The 21,721-nt window shown below is 33.6% G+C and overlaps 4 protein-coding genes and 1 long non-coding RNA gene across 8 annotated transcripts in view; 1 reads left to right on the top strand and 4 right to left on the bottom strand.

The window, feature by feature from the left end:
* Nucleotides 1-1,284: 1,284 nt before the first annotated feature.
* On the bottom strand, nt 1,285-3,320 carry LOC145939475 (uncharacterized). The gene is made up of 4 exons (XM_083043805.1): nt 2,822-3,320; nt 2,380-2,706; nt 1,878-2,297; nt 1,285-1,800 (listed from the first exon to the last, which is right to left on the bottom strand). The coding sequence occupies exons 1-4, from the start codon at nt 3,140-3,142 to the stop codon at nt 1,582-1,584; spliced, it is 1,287 nt and encodes a 428-aa protein (XP_082899931.1). The 5' UTR covers nt 3,143-3,320; the 3' UTR covers nt 1,285-1,581.
* A 53-nt stretch (nt 3,321-3,373) lies between these two features.
* Nucleotides 3,374-6,102, bottom strand: LOC145939476 (uncharacterized). 3 transcript variants are annotated; one of them, XM_083043807.1, is made up of 5 exons: nt 5,278-5,922; nt 4,839-5,162; nt 4,348-4,767; nt 4,054-4,266; nt 3,374-3,845 (listed from the first exon to the last, which is right to left on the bottom strand). In XM_083043807.1, exons 1-5 carry the CDS (start codon nt 5,596-5,598, stop codon nt 3,840-3,842), a joined length of 1,284 nt encoding a protein of 427 aa, XP_082899933.1. In that variant the 5' UTR covers nt 5,599-5,922; the 3' UTR covers nt 3,374-3,839. The 3 variants fall into 3 exon arrangements, with proteins under 3 accessions (XP_082899933.1, XP_082899934.1, XP_082899932.1); XM_083043808.1 differs by having other exon boundaries at nt 4,084-4,266; XM_083043806.1 differs by lacking the exon at nt 3,374-3,845 and adding an exon at nt 5,999-6,102 and having other exon boundaries at nt 3,968-4,266; nt 5,278-5,606.
* Nucleotides 6,103-6,113: 11 nt separating this feature from the next.
* On the top strand, nt 6,114-7,415 carry LOC145939479 (uncharacterized). Of its 2 annotated transcripts, XR_014425828.1 has the most exons (4): nt 6,114-6,561; nt 6,624-6,798; nt 6,880-7,077; nt 7,285-7,415. It is a non-coding gene; the product is annotated as an uncharacterized LOC145939479 (long non-coding RNA). The 2 variants fall into 2 exon arrangements; XR_014425827.1 differs by having other exon boundaries at nt 6,624-7,077.
* Nucleotides 7,076-9,021, bottom strand: LOC145939478 (uncharacterized). Its single transcript, XM_083043809.1, has 4 exons — nt 8,513-9,021; nt 8,053-8,376; nt 7,552-7,971; nt 7,076-7,480 (listed from the first exon to the last, which is right to left on the bottom strand). Exons 1-4 carry the CDS (start codon nt 8,831-8,833, stop codon nt 7,262-7,264), a joined length of 1,284 nt encoding a protein of 427 aa, XP_082899935.1. The 5' UTR covers nt 8,834-9,021; the 3' UTR covers nt 7,076-7,261.
* Nucleotides 9,022-10,338: 1,317 nt separating this feature from the next.
* The window catches only part of LOC145939980 (uncharacterized), a 131,360-nt gene continuing 119,977 nt past the window's right edge, over nt 10,339-21,721 (bottom strand). Inside the window, exons 5-7 of the mRNA XM_083044703.1 lie at nt 12,257-15,428; nt 11,603-12,069; nt 10,339-11,452 (exon numbers count right to left, since the gene is read on the bottom strand). Of these exons, the coding sequence (XP_082900829.1) occupies nt 11,648-12,069; nt 12,257-14,393 (2,559 nt within the window). The 5' untranslated portion in view covers nt 14,394-15,428 and the 3' untranslated portion in view covers nt 10,339-11,452; nt 11,603-11,647. The remainder of the gene's footprint in view (nt 11,453-11,602; nt 12,070-12,256; nt 15,429-21,721) is intronic.

Genomic DNA, 21,721 nt, shown 5'->3' with positions numbered 1-21,721 from the left:
AAGTAATGAATATTTATGCATTGCATAATTAATTCACATATTTTTATGCATGCATTGCAATCAATACATAAAGAAGTATATATTAATTAATTATGCAATGCATAAAAATTCAGTATTTAAATCTAAAACAAGTGCGAACAAAAAAAATAGAATTTTCTGTAAGACTGTTTTGATAATCGAGATAATCACAACGTCGAGACTAATTACGATTTTATGGACGAGAAGATTTATTAATATTTTTTTATAGAAATTAGCTACTTTAAACTCGGTTATTATTTTTGACAGTTATCAGCTGATTTCTGTCAAAAAGTATTAATCGAGGATAAAGTATTATCAACATTACAACTTTAATTTTTATAACGTATTATTACTCTGAAATTTAATTAGCAAATGAATGCTTTAGTAATATTTTTTGACAGAAATCAGCTGATTTAAGCGCCAATTTGTTAATTAAGTTTTTAAATAATATATTTTAAAAATTAAAATAATAATTTGTTTAAAATAATATGTTATGGTATTTTAAACTCGATTAATATTTTTTGACAGTTATCAGTTGATTCTGTCAAAAAAATATTATTATTTTAATAATTATTTTTTAAAATATGAAATCAAAGAATGGCGCGCGCGTAGCGCGCGCTTGTGTTGTTCTAGTATATATATAAAAGATATGATTAAATAGGGAAAAGTATTCTTCGCTCTATATATAATCTCTATAAACTCTATAAGCTCTATATACAAAAAAAAGCTATATAAAATCTGAATAGGAAGAAAAGAACTAATAATGTAGTTGATTGTTATTACATAATAATTGTAGAAATAATAATCGCAAAAATGACATTTTTATCTGTTTTAACTTCTCTTAACTATTGGGTCTAATTCTTTTTATTTTTCGTTTGAAAGGTTCATTATTTGCATGAATATTTATTCAACAACTCTTTCTTTTTTTATTGATTCTTCTATACATATTTACATTGTAATGGTTTTTGTGCAATTATAAAATCTGATAAATATGTGTGCAGAATGACATCAAATCATAAATAAATCGTAGAAAATATACTATCAACTTTATCGGTATTAAATAAGAAAAATAGCAAATAGATGATAAAATCTTATTTTTCGTTTAATTTCAAATAAACTTATATGTAATTAAAAAATTTATTATATATATACAATATATATATATATATAAAAGATTGGAAACATATATGACAAACGATAATTCTTCTCATTAAGGAAAGATTTAAAAGACAACAAAAAATCTATTGATAAAAATTTAAATACATTACAAATACTATTTTCCAAATAACTGTGTGTTTATTAATTATAATACAATTTTCGCCAAGTTTAAAATAGATAGGAAAAATATATAAAAAAATTATTCTAAAGAAAATATACTATCAAGTGAATTAATTCATGTTTTCAAAAGATTTTTTGGAAATTGTTATATATAGATATTTGATAAATTTTTATTACTTTCAATAAAATCAAGTATAGAAAATCAAAACTACTCACTACAATAATACTTTTACAGTATTGACGAACACTATTTATCCATATAATTTTATACAAATTTAAAATATATCATATATATCCTTTTTCAACAGCATGAACTATTAAATCTGCCAATCTTTGTCTTCCAGTTGATGTTTTAATATTAGACACTGTCCATACATCAGAAATATCAACTGCATCATTGGTCTTAATAATAGCATCTAAATCGAATGCTTGAGATGGATCCAGTAAACAAAGTGGAATTGATTCAAGTGCGAATACAAACCCAATAATAAAATATTCCTTCACCTGCAATTTATATCGATTAATACATCACTTTTTTTCTTTTTATACTTAAAATTTTTAAAACAAAATAGACATTTTACCTCTTTCATAAATAAATCCCATGGATAAATTTTTTCTGGATCAGATCCAAGAGATTTAATAGCATTGCTTAATTCGGAATGATAAGTTTTCAATATATCATCGAAATATTGATCACGAAGTGACTTTAGAGTACACGAATAAACTAAGAACGATAAGTCCGCGATAGGACTAATGCAACGCGCAAGTTGAAAATCAAGCATTAACGCTTCTTTCTGATTTTGTCCGATGTCTCGGACGAGAAAATTTGGAGCCCAACAATCACCTCCAGTTATAGCTGACGTAGGAGTATCTCTTCTTTCACAGAGATTTGCACACTTGTGATATAATTCACCAAATTCATAGGAATTGAATTGTTTTTCAGCTTTACTGTTTGGATATTCGGCAGCTAACGCATGTTTAGCTATATCTAGTACCTTTTTCTATAAAAAAAATACTTTAATAATCATTAAATTACATAGTATAATAATAATTACATTAAATATACAATGTAATATTACTTACATGAAACCTTTGGTACCAGCAATTCCAGATACGATTGTCAAAAAAGGTTTCGGTTAAATTATTTGCAAGTTTTATATATTCTTCTTTCTTCTGGTCTCTATATGCAAACGAGATTGCATGAAATTTCGCTAACGTTTTTAAAATCACTGTATAATCCTCCCAATCCATGCAGTTTTGTCTGGATGCAGGTCCAAATCCTAAGGGAGAGACATCCTCCAAGACAATAAAATCATTTTCTCCATCTGTATAAGAAACCAAGTGACGTGGTATGCACAATAGATTGCTTTGTCCTTTCTCAGCTATGAATTTTTCAAATTTTGGGACAATCTGTAAAGTTATAATGGTTTAAAATAAGTGTTTAGTCATTGATAGTTAGTACTATTTTTTTGTTAACAATATACATATTCTCTATTATATGAAAAAAAAATTTATATATTCTTACCTGTGTATAAAATAAGATTTCATTATGGAAAAATTCTGCACTTCTAAAAGTCTTTCTTCTACCGATGTTCTTTGGAATAGACTTTACGACAAAATTAACTAGCACATGTTGCTGTGGGTCCTCATCTACAATACCATATAATTTACCCTTATTGACAGTCGACAGATAGCTATCACCTTTGGCAAATCCTTCGCCAAAATCCCAATCTGTCAGTTGCACTTTTCTTCCATTATAAATTTTACAGAGTATGTCTCTCAGCACCTCTTCCGTGAACTTGTCACTCACTTCATTTAAATTGATACGATTTTTATTTTGACTCATAATTTTTTACTTTTATAAAAAAAAATTTATATTTGATATGACACTTATATAATAATACTTTTGAGAAATACTGATATTTTTAGGATTGAATGTATTATATTTATGTTACAAAGATCTTATTAAATAATGTATTTATATTAATAAATATTTGTGACAAATATCATTCAGTAAGTTAATGGACATAACTGAGAGAGTCACAATGAAATAATAATAAGTAAGATAAAATTGTGCTATCGTTTATATAACTGTTATCTTGTTGAACATGATTTAATTTTCGTTTGACTTCTGATAAGGCATCTATAATTTATGTCTTTATCATTTGCGGAAATTTGATTTTTTGATATAACACATTTCACGTTGAAAATTGTGTAAAACAGTTCTCTGTACATCGAATGAGAGATCTTTTCTTCAAGAAGAAAAACGCTTATCTTATTAATTGTTTTTCATACTTAAATGCATATCTCATACCTGTGATTACTGCAAAAGAAAAAGAACACATAATTTTCACACAAACAACTTTGCGCGTACACTTGCTAAGTAATACTGTTGAGTGGCATTTTCCATTATATGAACTTAGAAGTCTTTGAGAATTATTATCTATATTCACATATAGAGAAGAGAGAATAAATTGGGGCAAGTAGTCGAAAGGCTATACAAATGTGTCTATTCCTTGTCATCTATCTCCCCACTAGCATTCTCAACTCTATAAAATGCGCGGATTTCAATTTTTTAGTTTTTATACATACCGATTTCTGACGTAGAAACTTTTTTTAATTTTTGTAGAAACTTGATAAATTTTTGTTACTTTCAATAAAATCAAGTATAGAAAATCAAAATTAGATAATACTTTTATTATATTAATGAATACTATTTATCCATATAATTTTATATAAATTTAAAATATATTATACATATCCATTCTCAACAGCATGAACTATTACATCTGCCAATCTTTGTCTTCCAGTTGATGTTTTAATATTAGACACTGTCCATACATCAGAAATATCAACTATCTCGTCGTTCTTAATAATGGCATCTAAATCAAATGATTGAGATGGATCCAGTAGACAAAATGAAATTGATTCAAGCGCGAATACTACCCCAAACATAAAGTAATCCTTCACCTATAATTTATATCAATTAGTGTATCATCTCTTTTTTTTACTTAAAATTTTAATACTAATTTAACAAAATAGATATTTTACCTCTTTCATAAATAAATCCCATGGATAAATTTTTTCTGGATCAGATCCAAGAGATTTAATAGCATTGCTCAATTCGGAATGATAAGTTTTTAATATATTATGGAAATATTGATCACGAAATGACTTTAGAGTACACGAATAAACTAAGAATGATAAATCCAAGATAGGACTAACACAACGTGTAAGTTGAAAATCAAGCATTAACGCTTCCTTTTGATTTTGTCCGATGTCTCTGACGAGAAAATTTGGTGGCCAACAATCACCCTCAGTTATAACAGATGTAGGGGCATCTCTTTTCTCACAAAATTCTGTGCATTTGTGATAGAGTTTACCAAACTCATAGGAATTGAATTGCTTCTCAGCTTTACTGTTTGGATATTCTGTAGCTAATGCATGTTTAGCTATATCCACTAGCTTTTTCTATATAAAAAAAACCTGCTTTAATAATAATTAAATTACATAATTAACATATACCACATAATGTTACTTACATGAAATCTTTTGTACCAGTTCCAGTTATGATTACCAAAGTAGGTTTCAGTTAAATGACTCGCAAGTTTTATAAATTCTTCTTTCTTTTGGTCTTTATATGCAAACGAGATTGCATGAAATTTCGCTAACGTTTTTAAAATCACTGTACATTCCTCCCAATCCATGCAGTTTTGTCTGGATGCAGGTCCAAATCCTAAGGGAGAGACATCCTCCAAAACAATAAAATCATTTTCACCATCTGTATAAGAAACCAAGTGGCGCGGTATGCACAATAGATTGCTTTGTCCTTTATCTGCTAAGAATTTTTCAAATTTTGGGACAATCTGTAAAATTATTGTTTGAGATTAATGTTTATTCCTTAACAGTTGGTACTATTTTTTTTTAACAATATACATAATTCTCTACTATATGAAAGGAAAGAGTTTTATATATTCTTACCTGTGTGTAAAATAAGATTTCATTATGGAAAAAGTCTGCACTTCTAAAAGTCTTTCTTCTACCGATGTTCTTTGGAATGGATTTCACGACAAAATTAACTTGCACATGTTGCTGTGGGTCCTCATCTACAATACCATATAATTTACCCTTATTGACTGTCGACAAATAGCTGTCACCTTTGGCAAATCCTTCGCCAAAATCCCAATCTGTTAGTTGCACTTTTTTTCCATTATAAACTTTACTGAGAATGTCTGTCAGCATCTCTTCCGTAAACTTGTCACTCACTTCATTCAAACTGATGCGATTTTTATTTTCACTCATGATTGTTTCTAAATAATTTTATAAAACTATATTTGATATGAAATTTATATAATAAATTCTTTTAAGAAACAGTGATATTTTTAGAGCTTAATATAATATTTGTGACAAAGATCTCTAATTTGTATTAATTTATTTGCATTTATATATTAATTCACTTATTATAATTTATGTTTACGACAAATATTTTTCAGTAAAGTAATAACTGTGACATAATTGAGAGAGTGACAATAAAATAATAAGTAAGATAAAATTGAATCAATGATTTATATAAATGTTATCTTATCGAGCATGATTTAATTCTCTCTCGTTTGCACTTGTGATAAGACAATCTATAATTTACGATAAAATCTTTATCATTGCAAGAATTTAATTTTTTTGACAACAAAGCTTGATATAGCACATTTCACGTTGAAAATATTCTGTGTCGATCGATTAAGATTTGTTCTCGCCAAGAAGAAAAACATTCATTTTATTAATTGTCTTTCATATAAATGCATATCTGTTATTACTGCAAAAAACACGTAATAGGTTATGTTTCCTGTAGATCTATATAGGAAACATAACCTGTTTTGCTAAATAATTTTTACAGATTAAAAATTCACAATAATAAAAAATACAGTGTATCATTATGAACATTGTCATTAACAATTATTAAAATACTTAGTCATGATGTGAACTATCGTTGATAATGTTTGAAAGTTTTTACGAAAATTGAAATAAAATACCGAAATAGAGAGAGAGAGAGAGAGAGAGAGAGAGAGAGAGAGAGAGAGAGAGAGAGAGAGAAATACTGTATCTCACACACAAAAAAATTAACAATAAAAGGAGAAGGAATAAATTCAAAACAAAGCGATTTTAATTATTATTGTAACATTATATTATGAGAGAATGCCAGTTTATCAGGAAGCAAAAGTAATTACATACTTTTTATTATTAAAAATATATACAAGGAGATAATTATTTGTAAGTATAAAATACAAGTGATATAGTGAGAGGATTTTCTTATCAACATTGTTTTTTTATAGATGAAGGAGTTGAACAAGCAATGGAAGAGTTGGCTGCAAGTATCGCATATTTTACAATCCTGTTTATAATCGGAAGTCAAAAGTATGCAGCTCCACCAATAGCAGTCTTTAATCAGATCCAATCCAGAAATCTCTTCTTTATGCAACATGAAATGGACAAAATCATGACATAGTTGTTGGTATTTTGTCACTAGATTCAGAGAAGAATCTAATTTTAATGTTCTCTATAAAAGAGGGGAACTTAATATATTTGCAGATCCAGACAGTAGTTTAATAGCCATCAAGGCAGATTCAAAAACAATAGAGGAATATGTACTGAAAAGCTGAATATTCCTTTGAGAGATTTGAAACACTAATGCTTATTGTACCTGATATCTATTATCGACCTTATTTTAAGGAATTGACTATATTACTGTTGGACGAAGTTGGTTTTGATCACTGTATTCTGTTACAAGTCAGTTTCTATTCATAATATTGTTAATATTTATTTTTACATATAATTCTAAAAAGAGTTTTATAACTTTCTTATTTTATTATATTTTTTATGTTTTATTTTAATCAACTGTTATATTTTAACAAATAATTTAAAATAACTTTATACAAGTTTATATTATACATATCTTATATATTATTATATATTATATATATCCTTTTTCAAAAGCATGTACTATCACATCTGCTAATCTTTGTCTTCCACTTGCTGTTGCAATATGAGGTAATGATACTACTTCACCGATATCTACTGCCTCATTACCCTGAATAGCAGTATCTATGCTGAATGATTCAGATACCTCCATTAAACCTAATGGAATAGCTTCAAGCGAAGTAAATACACCAAAAATAAATTGCTCCTTTACCTGAAATTAATATAAACATTAACCATCTTTATTTATCTTAAAGAAACAATTGTTCTAAAATGATATTTTACCTCCTGCATAAATAAATCTAATGGATAAATTTTGTCTGGATCGGATCCAAGTAATTTAATAGCATTGCTCAATTCTGAATGATAAATTTTTAATATATCATCAAAGTACTGATCACGAAATGACTTTAGAGTACAAGAATAAATTAGGAACGATAAATCCAAGATAGGACTGGCACAACGTGCAATTTGAAAGTCGAGTATTAATGCTTCCTTTTGATTTTCTCCAACATCTCGGATTAAAAAATTTGGAGCCCAACAATCACCCTCGATTATAATAGACGTGGGTGCGTATCTTCTCTCGCATAATTCTCTGCACTTGGTGAAGAGAGCACCGAATTTGTAAGAATTGTACTTTTTCTCAGCTTCGCTATTGGGATATTCGGTAGCTATTGCATGTTTAGTTACGTCTTGTGACTTTTTCTGGAAAAAAAGTAATTTTATATCATTAGAAAGAAACTTTGACAAGATTTGAAATAAATTTCAATACTTTGCATTACTTACGTAATAATTTTTGTACCACTCCCAATGATTACTGCCGAAGAAGGTTTCTTTTAAAGAATCTGTAATTTCTATAAACTCTTCTTTCTTTTGATCTTTGTACGCGAATGAAATTGCATGAAATTTAGCCAGTGTCTTCAAGATTGCTGTACATTCTGTCCAGTCTAGACAATTGTGTCGCGATGCAGTAGAAAATCCTAAACAAGAAGCATCTTCTAAGACCAGAAAATCGTTTTCGTCATCCGTGAAAGAGATTATGTGACGTGGTATACATAAGAAATCATTCTGTTTCTTATCCGCTAAAAAGTTTTCAAATTTAGGGACAATCTGTGGAATAGATGAATAATAAAATGTTTTATTTTACACAAGTAGATCAGATAAATTCTTCCAAATAAATAATGTATCCGTTTGTATAAATACAAGAAAAAAAGAGAGAAGAAAGTGTCTATGTTTATAGTCTTACTTCTGTATAAAAAGCAATTTCATTACGGAAAAAGTCTGCGCATCTGAGAGTCTTTCTTGTACCAGGATTTTTTGGCATTGACTTCACAATAATATTCACTTGCACATGTTGCCTTGGATTATTATTGACGATACCATTCACTTTGCCCTTATAAATATTTGACAAATAATTGTCGCCTTTAGCAGATCCCTCATTAAAATTCCAATCTGTCAGTTGCACTTCTTTTTTGTTACATGCCTTAAAAAGGATGTTTGTTAACACTTCTTCTGTAAACTTGTTATTTATTTCATTCAAGTTGATGCATCTTTTGTTTTGACTCATAATTTTCAATATTACAAACGGTTTTGTTGATGAGAAATTTATTAATATATATTTATATGTCGATAGAAATATGCGCGAATTATCGCAATGAATATTCTAAAACGATGAACTAGTAACAAATCCATTAACATCAACTAAATGAGCAAGTGATGAAGCGAGTGTGGTTTATATAACTTATCTTTTAAAGTATGTGCTTTATCAGAGTGATAAAATATGTAGACCGTTAGACAGAGCAAATTAGAGATGTGTATTTGTAATATTTATCATTCGTTGCAAATAAGAATTCTGCTGATTTAATACACAATTCATCGAAATAAAACTTTTAGTTCTTTTATTGATTAGTACTTTTAATCTTTATTAATAATTTGTTATCACTTTTGTTTAATTAATTAAAATTATTTGTTAAATTTTTATCGTCAAAATATTAAGTTTTTACAAAATAGCAATTAGAATTAAATTCTAATTCTGATTTCTGAAATTAAAAAATGAAAATAATTTATGCAACATCACACTCTCGTTATCCAGTGTTTTACATACATATATATAATATAAAATAGAAATTAAAATAAAGAATGAAAATAGGAAACAAAAAATAAAATGAAAGGAATGAAATGTAAAATAAAACAAAATTATAATATACATATGTGTTGACACGAGATTATATTTATATATTACAATATAAAATTTGTTTAGGAAACCTAAATTCGGAACCTTTTGCACAGTATGTGTGGATTCTAAACAGCATTCTTGTAAAATTTGTCTAAATGATGCTATGCAGATAAATTAATAATATCGCAAACAACAATCTGTAAAAACGATTTCAACTAAAAGTTCATTTGTTATAAAAGTATAAAAACGATATTTTTTTTATATAGATGTACGTTTGATGCGCATAAACGGTTGAAATTAACGTTCGAAAGATAAGATAAACGTATAAACTTTCTTTTCGCAAAAAAGCTTTTATTTACATTTGTTCCGTTTCGTTTTAGCGCCTAGATAAATTTATAATTGCAATAAAATCCCACACAAATCGATCGCGCATTCATACTGATCACTTGTTGTGGAATGTTTCACATAATAAATACAACTTCTGAGATAAATTAAAATACAAGTCTTGTGTGCATTTACAACCGAGAGTTGTGAGTTTCAACGCGTCAAACGGAATCTAACCGGATTCCATTATAACAGTAGATTCGCGCGTTCACGACGAGCCCGTATACCTTATTTACAATGTCCATATATAAACATATACACTGCGACCGCTTAAACCTATCGATATACGGAGTGAAAGGTAAAAAGTACTATTTTGTACCTTAGAATCTGAGAAATAAAGTAAAATGCTGGCCTGTGTATGTGTGACGTTAAATCGCACTTATGTCATCTATTCTACATCGGTAATAGTATTCTTTTATGTCTTCCTTCTTATTCCCTTTCGATTTATTAAATGTAAATCTGTTGACATTAGTCGCGACTCGTCTAACTCTCTCTCTCTCTCTCTCTCTCTCTCTCTCTCTCTCTCTCTCTCTCTCTCTCTCTCTCTCTCTCTCTCTCTCTCTCTCTCTCTCTCTCTCTCTCTCTCTCTCTCTCTCTCTCTCTCTCTCTCTTAATGACTAAACTTAACGTATAACCCGCAATTCTTAATCTAGTGTCTTAGCCGCTAACTAAATCGTACAATTGGACTGAGTGATAAATTATCATCGACTGTACAAACATCGCTTTCAGCTTGACACAATCACATCCTAATCTCGGAATACCTGAATGAGAATCGCAATTGTTTTCTCCAGTTGTGTTTGGACCTCGCGTGCAATTTTTCTTTTGTAAAAAATATACCTCCTGTTGGTCGCAAAGCTGATTTTATATCGAATTTACTTGAGAAGTTTCATACAAAAAAAAAATAACAATAAGTACCATAAATTAATTAAAAGTGATTATTCAGAGAGCTTTAACGTATATACGACTATGTAAAACAATGGAGCCTGTACGGTTGTAAAAATTGTCGGGACAGTACAACGTTTAAACGTCAAAGTCTTTTCTAGTCACGCGATAGTGAATAATTAGTAATACATTTGCTAAAACACATCATTAACATTGTAATGCAGCAATGTTAAGAAACTGATTTAAAATCACTTGTGTTTTTTTTTCCAATATCGTTCCACAGCCCATCTTCGGTACTAACAGTGAACGTAAAACCGAGAGAGAAGCGCGTTTCCCTAGATACTTCAGTGAGACACATTATTTCTTTATTTTTTTTTTTTCTTCAATCACATGAATCTTAATAAGTACCAAGTGCCTAATATAAGATCAAGTTTCGATATACCCTGAACTACCCACATACAGGTAGAGGAACCCCAAACGAGTTCGCCGTATACTTTTACTCGCTTATCGAAGATCAAAATAAATATGTATAGAGGTATCGTACGGCAGAGGCTTGGCTCGGACGTCGATGCGAAGCGGGAGAGCGAGAATGGCAATTAGGTTGTCTATACACAGGACATATCTTACATAGAGTATGAGATAAAATTAGTTTTCGAGTTTAGACCGAAGTTTGCGAGAGCGACGATTCCCGCGATTCATGTCAATATATATCCTATATATTTCATTGACGACGATCTCGTTCGTCTGCAACAATACAATTAAAATTACATTAGAATCATAACGAGATAAATAGATATCAAATAAATATAATAAAAAAATGCATCAGATAAAAATACGGTATATACAATGAATCATTAAAAAGAATATTGTAAATTTACTTTCTATTATCCTTACCGAATCAACGAAAATCACGTTTTAGTCATCGCATTGGCACAGCCTTTACGTGTTGTTGTAAAGCTGATGGTGAGTTTGTTGATGCTGACTCGGATGCGAATGTTGCAGCGAGTGCTGGTGATGGGGATGCTGATGTTGTACCGTCGAATGCCTCGCGTTGTACCTGACGCTACCGGCGAGGGAGCTTCCTCTACCGTGAGTGCCGACTATGCTCTGCGTATCGGACAGCTCGTCGTCCTCTGTGCCAAGACTCCGGAACCTAACGAAGCCGTCCTCGGCGACTAGCATCGTCGAGCCGCTGGTCGGAACTTGTTCATGTAGGCCTTGTACGGGCGTATGCCTGCCGCGAGTCTCAGAATTCCTTAGGGTTTGTATGCCATTACCATGACGACTCAATGAACCCCGACCTTCGTGAGGAAAGTGCCCCATTGTGCCAGACTTGCGGATGGAATGTCTCTCGAAGGTACCTATATGCAACACACAGAAGTAAGCATTAATTGATACTGGCTTAAACAATTGGCAAAACATCAGACATAGTGAAAATATTAGTTTTTTTAGATTGAAAAAGTGAAAAGTAAACTAATTCGTGTGTGTAAAGAGATTCTCGGTAACAAATGTGTATGTGATATATAATATATGATATTTTTATGTTACCTGATATGTTCAAATGCTCGGGCAGAGTGTTCAGCGGAAAACTGTCATCGTAAACCTGTTTTCCCGTTCTCATGGTATAATTCTGAATCGCTTGATTGGTACTACATATGGCGGGGTAGAGTACATCGTCCATGTTCTCCGTGGAGGTGGAACTGCCACAAGGAAACAGCGCGAAACCCGAGTGCACCGAGTGTTGCTGCATTTGTTTCTCGCGCAGGGGATACTGGGACAGACTGGCGACCCAGGCGAGAAGACCGCAGACGCATAGCTCCAGCAATCTAACCGAGAACTGCCAACCCCACCAGAGCCACGGATACGGCTGCGGACGTTCCTGGACGCCGAAGATGCCATAGAGCTGCACGAAACCCATGAGAATGAACAGCAGAGCGGTGGCGATGGTGGTGGTGATGGCAGTGCTAAGCGCCACCGTAGTAGGATCGGCGCCCATCATGTGATTCGCCCCGGCTGCCTTGTTGCTAGCTACGTGGATCTGCGAGCGCACCACGCGATACACGTACATGTAACACAGGCCCAGCGTAACACAGACAACGATATAGATACATTGACAGATGAGCGGCAAAATTCTCGCCTCGTCCTGATAACCGAGCACATGCGTGGACACGTGAAGGGAAACGCACAGCATGACGTGCAGTGTGGAGGAGAGTACGAGCGTAGTAGGAGACAGGATACTGTTGTTGAGCGAAGGCGCCTCCGAACACCGAGCGAGGTATAGCATCAGAGTAGCAAAGGCCGTGGATAAGAGCGGCGCCGGCAGATACATCAGCACCCTGGACAACGGTTCCGGCAACGAGTGGCCGAGATTGTAAGCATCGTAGAAGAGGTGGAAGCACCTCAGAGTGCAGACGGTGGTCAGCAGCAGGTGAACAGCCAAGAAATATGACTGGGTGAGTAGATTTGTTGCTTCGTTGAAGCGCACGATTTTGTAGATCGAGTAGAGGGCCATGAGCGTGAACATAATCGCCGCGACGTAGACGTGCAGCGACCAGGCGATCCGCCACGTGGATTCGAGCGGATGCGTGTCGACGTGCGGTACCAGACGCTCGTCATCGTCGTCAGCGTTAGTCGGTCGCTTCGATGTCGGCGCCGGCGGCTGCGCCTGAGGATACGGCAGCCTCTCCGTGTCCACTATCTCGATACTGTCCTCGTGTTCGTTTCTTAACCCGTGATGATAGCCGTCGTCGTCCTGCCGGCCGGTGTTTGGTAGGTTGAAGATGGTCGGCTGAGTGACGGCAATTCTCGAAGGATCTGCGGTGCTGCCTGGTGTGACGGTGCTCGGTGCTGACGTAGTTTTGTCGGTCGTCGGGGCAGGCGGTATATTTGGCAGTGGGCTCTTTGTGGCTAGCGGCTTCAACAATATATCGGGGATATCCTGCTTCCTGCCGTTGCTGCCAGACAAGATCCTCGAGATACTGGGATAGTGAAGGGTCACGAACGAAGGATCATTGGTGCTGTTCCGTCGATCGGCTTCACCGAACTCCGGTCTTTGCTCCCCTCTACCGTCAGGCACGTTCGCCGGCTTCCTCGAGTGGGCATGATGCCTTTCCGGCACTTGGGAGGAAGGACTCTGAGGTAGATCCGGCGGTCGCATGGGTATTCGCTCGTGTGCCGGTGTCAGGCTGGGCGGCGGCACCGGCCTCCTGTTGCCAGTGTACACGTCCGAGTTGGTGCCGCGTAGCGTGGGCTTGTCGGCAAACGGATGCAGGTACTCCGGCGGCAAGGGTGGCGTAAAGAGTGCTCTGGAGGGTGGCGCGTACGACGGAAGATCTCGGAAGATGGGCGAGGCTGTGGCCCGCGGCACCGCCGGGTACTTGGCGGCGGGTATCGATGGGCTAGAGGTTGTACTGGTGATCGTACTGGTGGTCAACGGTGACGGTACCGTCGACAGCGTCGTACTGGCCGACACCTGGGCGTCATACGCCGGTACGCTGCGTTTCGTGGTCGCGGAGCTGTGAGCTACCTTGTTGAAGATCGCCGCCAGGTTCTTCTCCAGAGCGGTGTGGTCCAGATTGAAGATCGGGCTGTTAGGTCCGCCGTCGCCGCTCGCCGAGCAGACAGTCAAGGAAGACTGTACGGCCATCAGGGCGAATAGAAGGAGCAGTCGCATCATCGGGGTCATAACGCTCGACCGAACAGTGCCGGGGGGGATGATTGTGAATACTTAGATACCCTGTCTGGGCATCGGTTCATTCCATAACACAAGGTCAATCTCGCCGTTTCACGACAAAGACGACAACGACGAGGAGAAAACTTGGAGTCGTAAGGACACTTGTTAAAATGTGTCTTTGTCAATGTCCTTCTTTTCTCTCTATCTTTCTACAGTTCTTCTATTCAAGGATACTGATTTCCTCTCGCGGGGAATTCTGTCACATCACATTCTTGAAATCGCTGACTGTCTCTCAATCTTCTCTCACCGTGTCGTTCCCTTTGACCGCGACATCCGGTGCGTTTACCTCCGATGTCGATGTGTGTCGCGTTGTATTTTTATATCTTATAGCCTGGCAGTGCTTTTTCGCGACTGATATCTCCTCTCTTTCTCTGTCTCTATCCGGATATTCGCAATATACACGAAGAGTTTTGAACGAGAAGGGATGGGGTCAAGAGTATCTTCTCTGTAACAATTCGTATCTACATCGTTGAGGCCTCACATCAGGTCAGGCAGAGATAATTCCTTTGACGACTCTGCAATGTGTCGGATTAGGCGACGTGTAAGATAGGATTCAATTTCTTCTTCGCAGCATCCTCGGTCCACTACCGTCCCGTTCCACGTGCTGTCATTATATACACGATCTAATAGCTCCACCGGATTATTTTGCCGTGATAACTTCGTTGTTCTCGTGCGGGGTTGACTCGATTTAAAATCTATCTACTTGCGCAACCAATACGACGACGACACGGGCTTGTTAACTGAGTTTGATCCGATATCGTTGATGTTGCTGCCGCGTTTGCTCCCAGAAGCCATCCCAGATCCGCGAGAGCCTCGGCCGGAACGTGGATCCCCGGGGGAGCATTTAACGCGCCGAATTGGCCCGTATCCCTAGTCGTCGACGTGGCCTCGTAATTAAGGTATCCATTTCTTTAATTAGGACGCGAGTGTGCTCGCTGCAGTCATCCGTTGTTCCTCCGGACCTCCTTACGATGCTACGTCGGGCACCTGCGAAAAAATGTCTATCGTTAGTTCAAGGAAGCGAGAAGTAAAAAATAATTATAATTCTTAATCTAGAGATATAACAGAAAGGAAAAAGAGAGTGGAAAAGGGAGGAGAGAGAGAGATTATAAAAATTAATTAAGGGGGGGGGGGAATATAAGATAAATATAAATTGTATAATAAATTAAAAATAAATATAAACTAGAACACAAAAAGAAACACGCGCGCGCCATTCCTCGATTTTATACATATAAAAAAGAATGATATTTTTATATAAAGTTTGTTTAAACTTGATTAATATTTTTTGACGGAAATCAACTGATTAAAGTGTTAATTTGCTAATTAAATTTTAAAATAAAAATATATTATAAAAATTAAAATAATAATGTAATAAATAATATGTTATAACACTTTAAATTCGAATATTTATAGACAAAAATCAGCTGATAACTGTCAAAAAATATTAATCGAGTTTAAGCACTATAACATTTTATTTAAAACATTATTATTTTATAATTTTTATTACATACTATTATTTTAAAATTTAATTAACAAATTAACGTTTTAATCAGCTGATTTCTGTCAAAAAATATTAATAAGGTGTTAATTTCTTAATTAAATTTTAAAATAATGTCATAAAATTTAAAATAGTAATATGTTATAAATAATACGTTATAATGCCTTATCTGCGATTAATATTTTTTGATAGAAATCAGCTGATAACTGTCAAAAATATTAATCGAGTTTAAAGAATTATAACGTATGTGATTTAAAACATTATTTTAATTTCTGTAATATATTCTTATTTAAAAAATTAATTAGCAAATTAATCCTTTAATCAACTGATTTCTGTGAAGAAATACTAATAAAGCATTAATTTGCTAATTAAATTTTAAAATAATAATATGTTATAAAATGTAAAATAGTAATTTGTAAATAATACGTTATTATATCTTATCTGCAATTAATATTTTTTGACAGAAATCAGCTGATAACTGCCAAAAATATTAATCGAGTTTAAAGAATTATGATATATTATTTAAAACATTGTTATTTTAATTTTTATAACATTATTATTTTAAAAATTAATTAGCAAATTAACGCTTTAATCAGCTGATGCGTTATGTTCATATAGCATCGAGAGGCTGTCATCGCGAGGGTTAGCAGTTTGACAGTTTGTTCAAAATAAAATAAAATAAACTAATAGCCAGATCATTTTTTATTTGTGCGAAATAAAAGAATTGAAGTTCATAACTGTTTTTGAAAAAAATCGAATATACTATTCACAAATAATTCTGTTGTATTTTTTCAACCAAAAAGAAACGCGAAAAAAAAACGAGAGGCAGGTTCAGGTGTTTCGTTTCCAGCGAATTATACTGCACAACCGTTGTTTGCGTTCCTGATTTCGATTACGCTTTCACCGTGGAATTAATCAATTAATCGTAAACGGATAAAAATAAAATGTACATCGGCCGCAAATGCACAATATCCGTTACGCATCATTAATTTATTCGTTATTAATATTATTAGCTCGCAGAAATATGTAAACGAGCAAGTTCGCGCGGGGGTTCGTATATAATTGAGTTATTCATAAATACTACTATTTATCGTTATTAAGTTAATTAAGTCCGATATCGGCCAATGCGCGACTGCCACCGGCTGGTAATTCGCCGGCAGTAATTGATCGTAAAACGATCCAACGTGGCGGGATATATATTTCGGAGATACCTTAGACGACGAAAAGGAAGTCTTACAACGCGATCGTACCCGACCTTATACGCGATATGTGCACAGCCAGGAAATTGATTGGTCAGGTAAGACGGAACACGTGGATGAGTCATGATAGAAGAAGTAGAGGAGTGACCATCGATTTCTTCCCGGCTGTATCATACGAGATATCTCGTTTCGCCAACGAAACTTAATAACGGGGACATCTCTCATAGTTCCGTTCTGAACCGCGTGAGACTCGATTTTCAATTTTCATCCGCTCTAGCGTAGTGATTGTACGATACGCGATATAGCCAGAGCGACGAAGAAATAAGGTAAAATATTTCGAAGTAAATCTAAATAAAATTCGACGTGTTTACGCGATACAACATTTAGCGATCGAATCGCTGCATTTGCGCAGAGATCGAATAATCTATAACACGATAACGATAATTTTATCATTGCAATAAATTTTATATTATTGTATCTTTAAGGAATTGAGAATCTAGCAAATGTAAAAAAATAATATACTTTTAACAGCGTGTAAAATATTTATGTAATTAAATTTTGCTCCACGATTTTTTTCCAAATCTACGTTTTCTTGTAGAGTTGCACTTTCTTCTATATTCTTTTATAGTTATCTAGAATAATATATTATTATTAAAATGTATAGATTTTTTCAATCGCAAATCTCTTAAAATTCTCTGTATTGTAAAATAAATCGTGCCTTATGAATTTATTTAAAGAGTGAAAAGAGATCATTGTACATAAAATATCGAATATATATGTTTTTCGATGAGATTCTTTAAATGACACGGGTTATTATATCTCAGTATATTTTCAATGAGAAATAGTGAATAAGACTTGCAGCAGTATCGATAACACTCGACAGTAATAGCTCTCGGAAATAGCGTATAATATTTTCAGATGAATCGTGCATCATTAATTTGAAGTTGATTTAACGATCGGTCTCATTCAGACGGATTAATTTCTGTACGCTAATTGCTCATAAACTTCTCATTGTTTCCTTCATACGCGCATTTTGACGAATGTTCCATTTTGCAACAAAATAAATCGATGAGAGAACAAAGTTTATTAATTAGTATTTTTTTAATTTAGTGGAGCAGCTAAAGTTAATCAAAGTTAGAAACAGAAAAGAAATAAAAAAACAAACACACAATTTATGATGAAATTATTAGCGATAATTAATATCGCTAATATTTCTCTAGTGTGCATTATACACGATAAATCTTAAATGTTATTAAAAAAATTAAATTATACCAAACAAAATAGGACTGAAACATATATAATATTTCGAAAAATATTAGTAAAAAAATGTAAACAAAATAAAATTATGAATAATAATTATCAATATTTCTTTTTTACATTTCTATATTATGAATGAATCATACCGGTATTATTATCGGTGGCCTTTAAATAGCGAAGCGAACGGAGGAAAGAACAGATAATTGTATTGTAGATAATAATTTGTATTATTGCTGTGCGATTTAAACTATTGAATAATCGAACTTATTGCGGGCTAAAATAACAGCTTGTTGCATAATCGTTCCTTATTTAACTGCTTTTTTTAGAAGCATGAAAATTGCACAGTTTTAACAAGAGTTTCTACTAAGAAAGATATAAAACATGCAGTTCATAATGCTTGGTGTAAGAAGAAATGTAATGGCATTCGTACAGAATTCATATTTTAATGGCTTTTAATAAGAAAATAAGGTTGTTTCAATGGTGTATTTTTTTACAATTAAATGCGTGACACGATATTAAATTCTTTCAATTAAAAAGAAAAACATTTATCTATCTATATGTAACTATATCCTCTGGATCGGGTATATATTAGTTTTATAATCAATTACGTATTTATTATATAATTTCGAGTAAAAATTTAAAAAATTATATGTTCCAAGAATTTCTGCATTATCTTTTATTCGAAGGAGAAAAAATTTAAACGAAATACAGAATATTTTTGTATACCTACACATATGTGTGTGTGTGTGTGTGTGTGTGTGTGAATAGAATATTTCGATCCTTTTAGAACGGAGAAATTTTACACTGTACATCTGGACGCGACTAACGCAAAGTTTTAAAACTGTCACGTGCCAGCTATGCCATTGCCATCGGCAAAACCTTTTCCACCGGTGCTATAATACAACGCTATGAGACTACCGTAAATATAGACTGCCCCGCATGACTAATTACTTTAATAAATATTTTCTGTGCGCACTAATTTGCATTGAGATGAGTTTAATTAGAGGATATTTTTCAGTCACGTGCAGTATAGTACCGTTTATTTGCGTGAAACACGTCCCTTGTATAAAGAATAGGGTTGATGTTAAATTAAAGTGAACATGATACTTTCAATGTGAAGGCGCCAATAGATTTTTAATTAATAAAAAGTTAATTAAATTAAAAAAAAAATAAATTTACGGCAAAATGAATTTCCGAACATTAAATGGACAGGAAAATTGGTTTTTTTAAACGGACAAATAGACATTATCTTGACAAAAATTTAATCTGATTATTAATTACTAGGCTCGCTAACATTGACTTTTTCGCTAAATAAAGAAAATTGTTGTTGAAAGAAAAAGTAATTCTGGAACGTCCTAGTTTTAAATTTTCGAAATAGAAATCGCCATAAAAAATGTTTGAATAAAAATTTATTTATATTCTTGAAAAAGCCAATCTCCTGAGAAATTCTAGTTGTTCGTTTTCAAAATAGATTTAAAATTGACATAAAAAATGTTGGAGAAATTTATTTATATTCTCGAAAAGACAATCCTGGAACAATCTCCTAGTTTTAATGCTTGAAGATGATTTTAAAAATTTACATTCTTTAGCATAATAAATAAACTGCTTATATAGCACCATTATTTTTAATTTTATTTAACGTTACTTTAATTTTGCGAGGATTAATTAATCGATTGCGATAAGACGCACATTGTCGACTCTTAACTTTTTAAGGGTAGAAAATAGCGAGACAGCGTGTTTAATAATTAAGGGAATTGGGAGAGGTTTCACCTGCGGGCCACTTCATCGTCGAGTCCCCAGGGTTCTCCTCACCTTCTCCTCGAGTAATGCTCCCTGTGAGACACTAGCATAAAGGCAGATAGTCCCGCCTTAGTGCTTTTAATAATTAATACGACCGCACGGGTTTGTGGGCTACTTATCAAATACGCTGGAACTCGGCCCAGTTATATAGTTCACATTTTATCTTAGGTCAGCGTGAATTTACGATCTTGACACCGTTTAAATTCAACGGTTCCTACCTTGATCGGTAGACAAAATCTCAGTAAATCGAAAATTAGATTTATAGTTATAGGGATTTATCTATAACACATGTTTATTTATTTATTATATTAAAAATTCAACTGTTTTATTTTTATTTATGTAAAAAAAAAACGCGGTTGAACTGTACCTGATCTTGTTCCTGTGATTGTACTTTACAATATTTATTTTTGATTGTATAATAAAACAAATAAGTTAAAACATTATTCTGATTTCTTTTAGTAAATTTAAATATATATATAGCACTCTTATATAAATGATGTAAAACTTATTTGCACATCAAATATCTACATTAGATACCCGATTCTTCTAAGCTTTAGATATATGTCTCTTATCTCGAGCTTATTATTCAATATATAGGAAGCTTTGAGAAAGCTTGTCAAAGTCAAAGAGAAACTATTACGAACCTCTCCTTCACATGTAAGATTTCATCGAATAGATAATTATTCTCTTCTCACGGAGGAAGAAATAAAGGAGTTAATGACGGCTAATTATATATCATTCGACTCGAATTCAACATTCAGTGGTCGTATCAGGAAACATGCACTTCTAAAATTAAGAGAGAACTTAATCCTTAAACACGATGAAAAGAAAATATCGTCGGCTGCAATCAAGTTGAATGGAATTGTTGAACGAAGAGAGAATATTTTTAAAAAATGTATAAATATTTTAGTTTGAAAAATTGAGCTTTTTACGACTTACTGACAGCTATCGGGTCGTTCGCGTCTTCTTTCGATATCGAAGAATTAGTATCGGAGTAACAAAGTATCGCGTTCGTGAGAAATAACTTTGTCCTTCGACTGTAGAGGAGGAGAGGAAGTAATCTTCAGTACTTAGCGGAAATTGGAAAAGTTGACACCTGTAGGTTTCGAACGGCCGTTCGGATCGACTTCGCGATGTGTTAATGCCTCTCGGAGGACGCGCTCATAATGGAGGATAATTTCACGTGAAAGTGAACGCGCAACGAGGCAATTTCCAACCGTTCGCATCCATCGTGCGAGGGCAATGAGCGACTGAATTCCTAGCGTGACTTCGCGACGATGTAACGATGCCGCGTGACACACGCGATTGTACATATATACACGCGTGCGCGATACGCAATCACGCAATCGCCGACTATATTGAGCGAAAAGTGTGCGACAGTTGTCCGGACGAGATAATTAAATTGCGGGACATACATGTGTCAACCTTTTTTACGAGTAATAAAATACAACTGATTATATGTGCGAAGTGTCTAATCTGGAGGTTTCAATCTATTTTAATCTGTAAAGGATATATTTAGGTGTGAA

Source organism: Prenolepis imparis, unplaced genomic scaffold (genome assembly GCF_030444845.1).
Source record: "Prenolepis imparis isolate NDT839.2.m4 unplaced genomic scaffold, iyPreImpa1.0 SCAF_8, whole genome shotgun sequence".
NCBI lineage: Eukaryota > Metazoa > Arthropoda > Insecta > Hymenoptera > Formicidae > Prenolepis > Prenolepis imparis.
This window is presented reverse-complemented; position numbering and strand designations above follow the sequence as displayed.

Coding starts and splice junctions, on each gene's coding strand:
- LOC145939475 (XM_083043805.1), bottom strand. CDS start 3,142: ATGAGTCAAAATAAAAATCGTATCAATTTAAATGAAGTGAGTGACAAG. Junction 2,707..2,821: donor AAATCTTATTTTATACACAG/GTAAGAATATAT, acceptor ATAACTTTACAG/ATTGTCCCAAAATTTGAAAA. Junction 2,298..2,379: donor GCTGGTACCAAAGGTTTCAT/GTAAGTAATATT, acceptor TTTTTTTTATAG/AAAAAGGTACTAGATATAGC.
- LOC145939476 (XM_083043806.1), bottom strand. CDS start 5,598: ATGAGTGAAAATAAAAATCGCATCAGTTTGAATGAAGTGAGTGACAAG. Junction 5,163..5,277: donor AAATCTTATTTTACACACAG/GTAAGAATATAT, acceptor ATAATTTTACAG/ATTGTCCCAAAATTTGAAAA. Junction 4,267..4,347: donor GGGATTTATTTATGAAAGAG/GTAAAATATCTA, acceptor TATAAATTATAG/GTGAAGGATTACTTTATGTT.
- LOC145939478 (XM_083043809.1), bottom strand. CDS start 8,833: ATGAGTCAAAACAAAAGATGCATCAACTTGAATGAAATAAATAACAAG. Junction 8,377..8,512: donor AAATTGCTTTTTATACAGAA/GTAAGACTATAA, acceptor TCTATTCCACAG/ATTGTCCCTAAATTTGAAAA. Junction 7,972..8,052: donor AGTGGTACAAAAATTATTAC/GTAAGTAATGCA, acceptor CTTTTTTTCCAG/AAAAAGTCACAAGACGTAAC.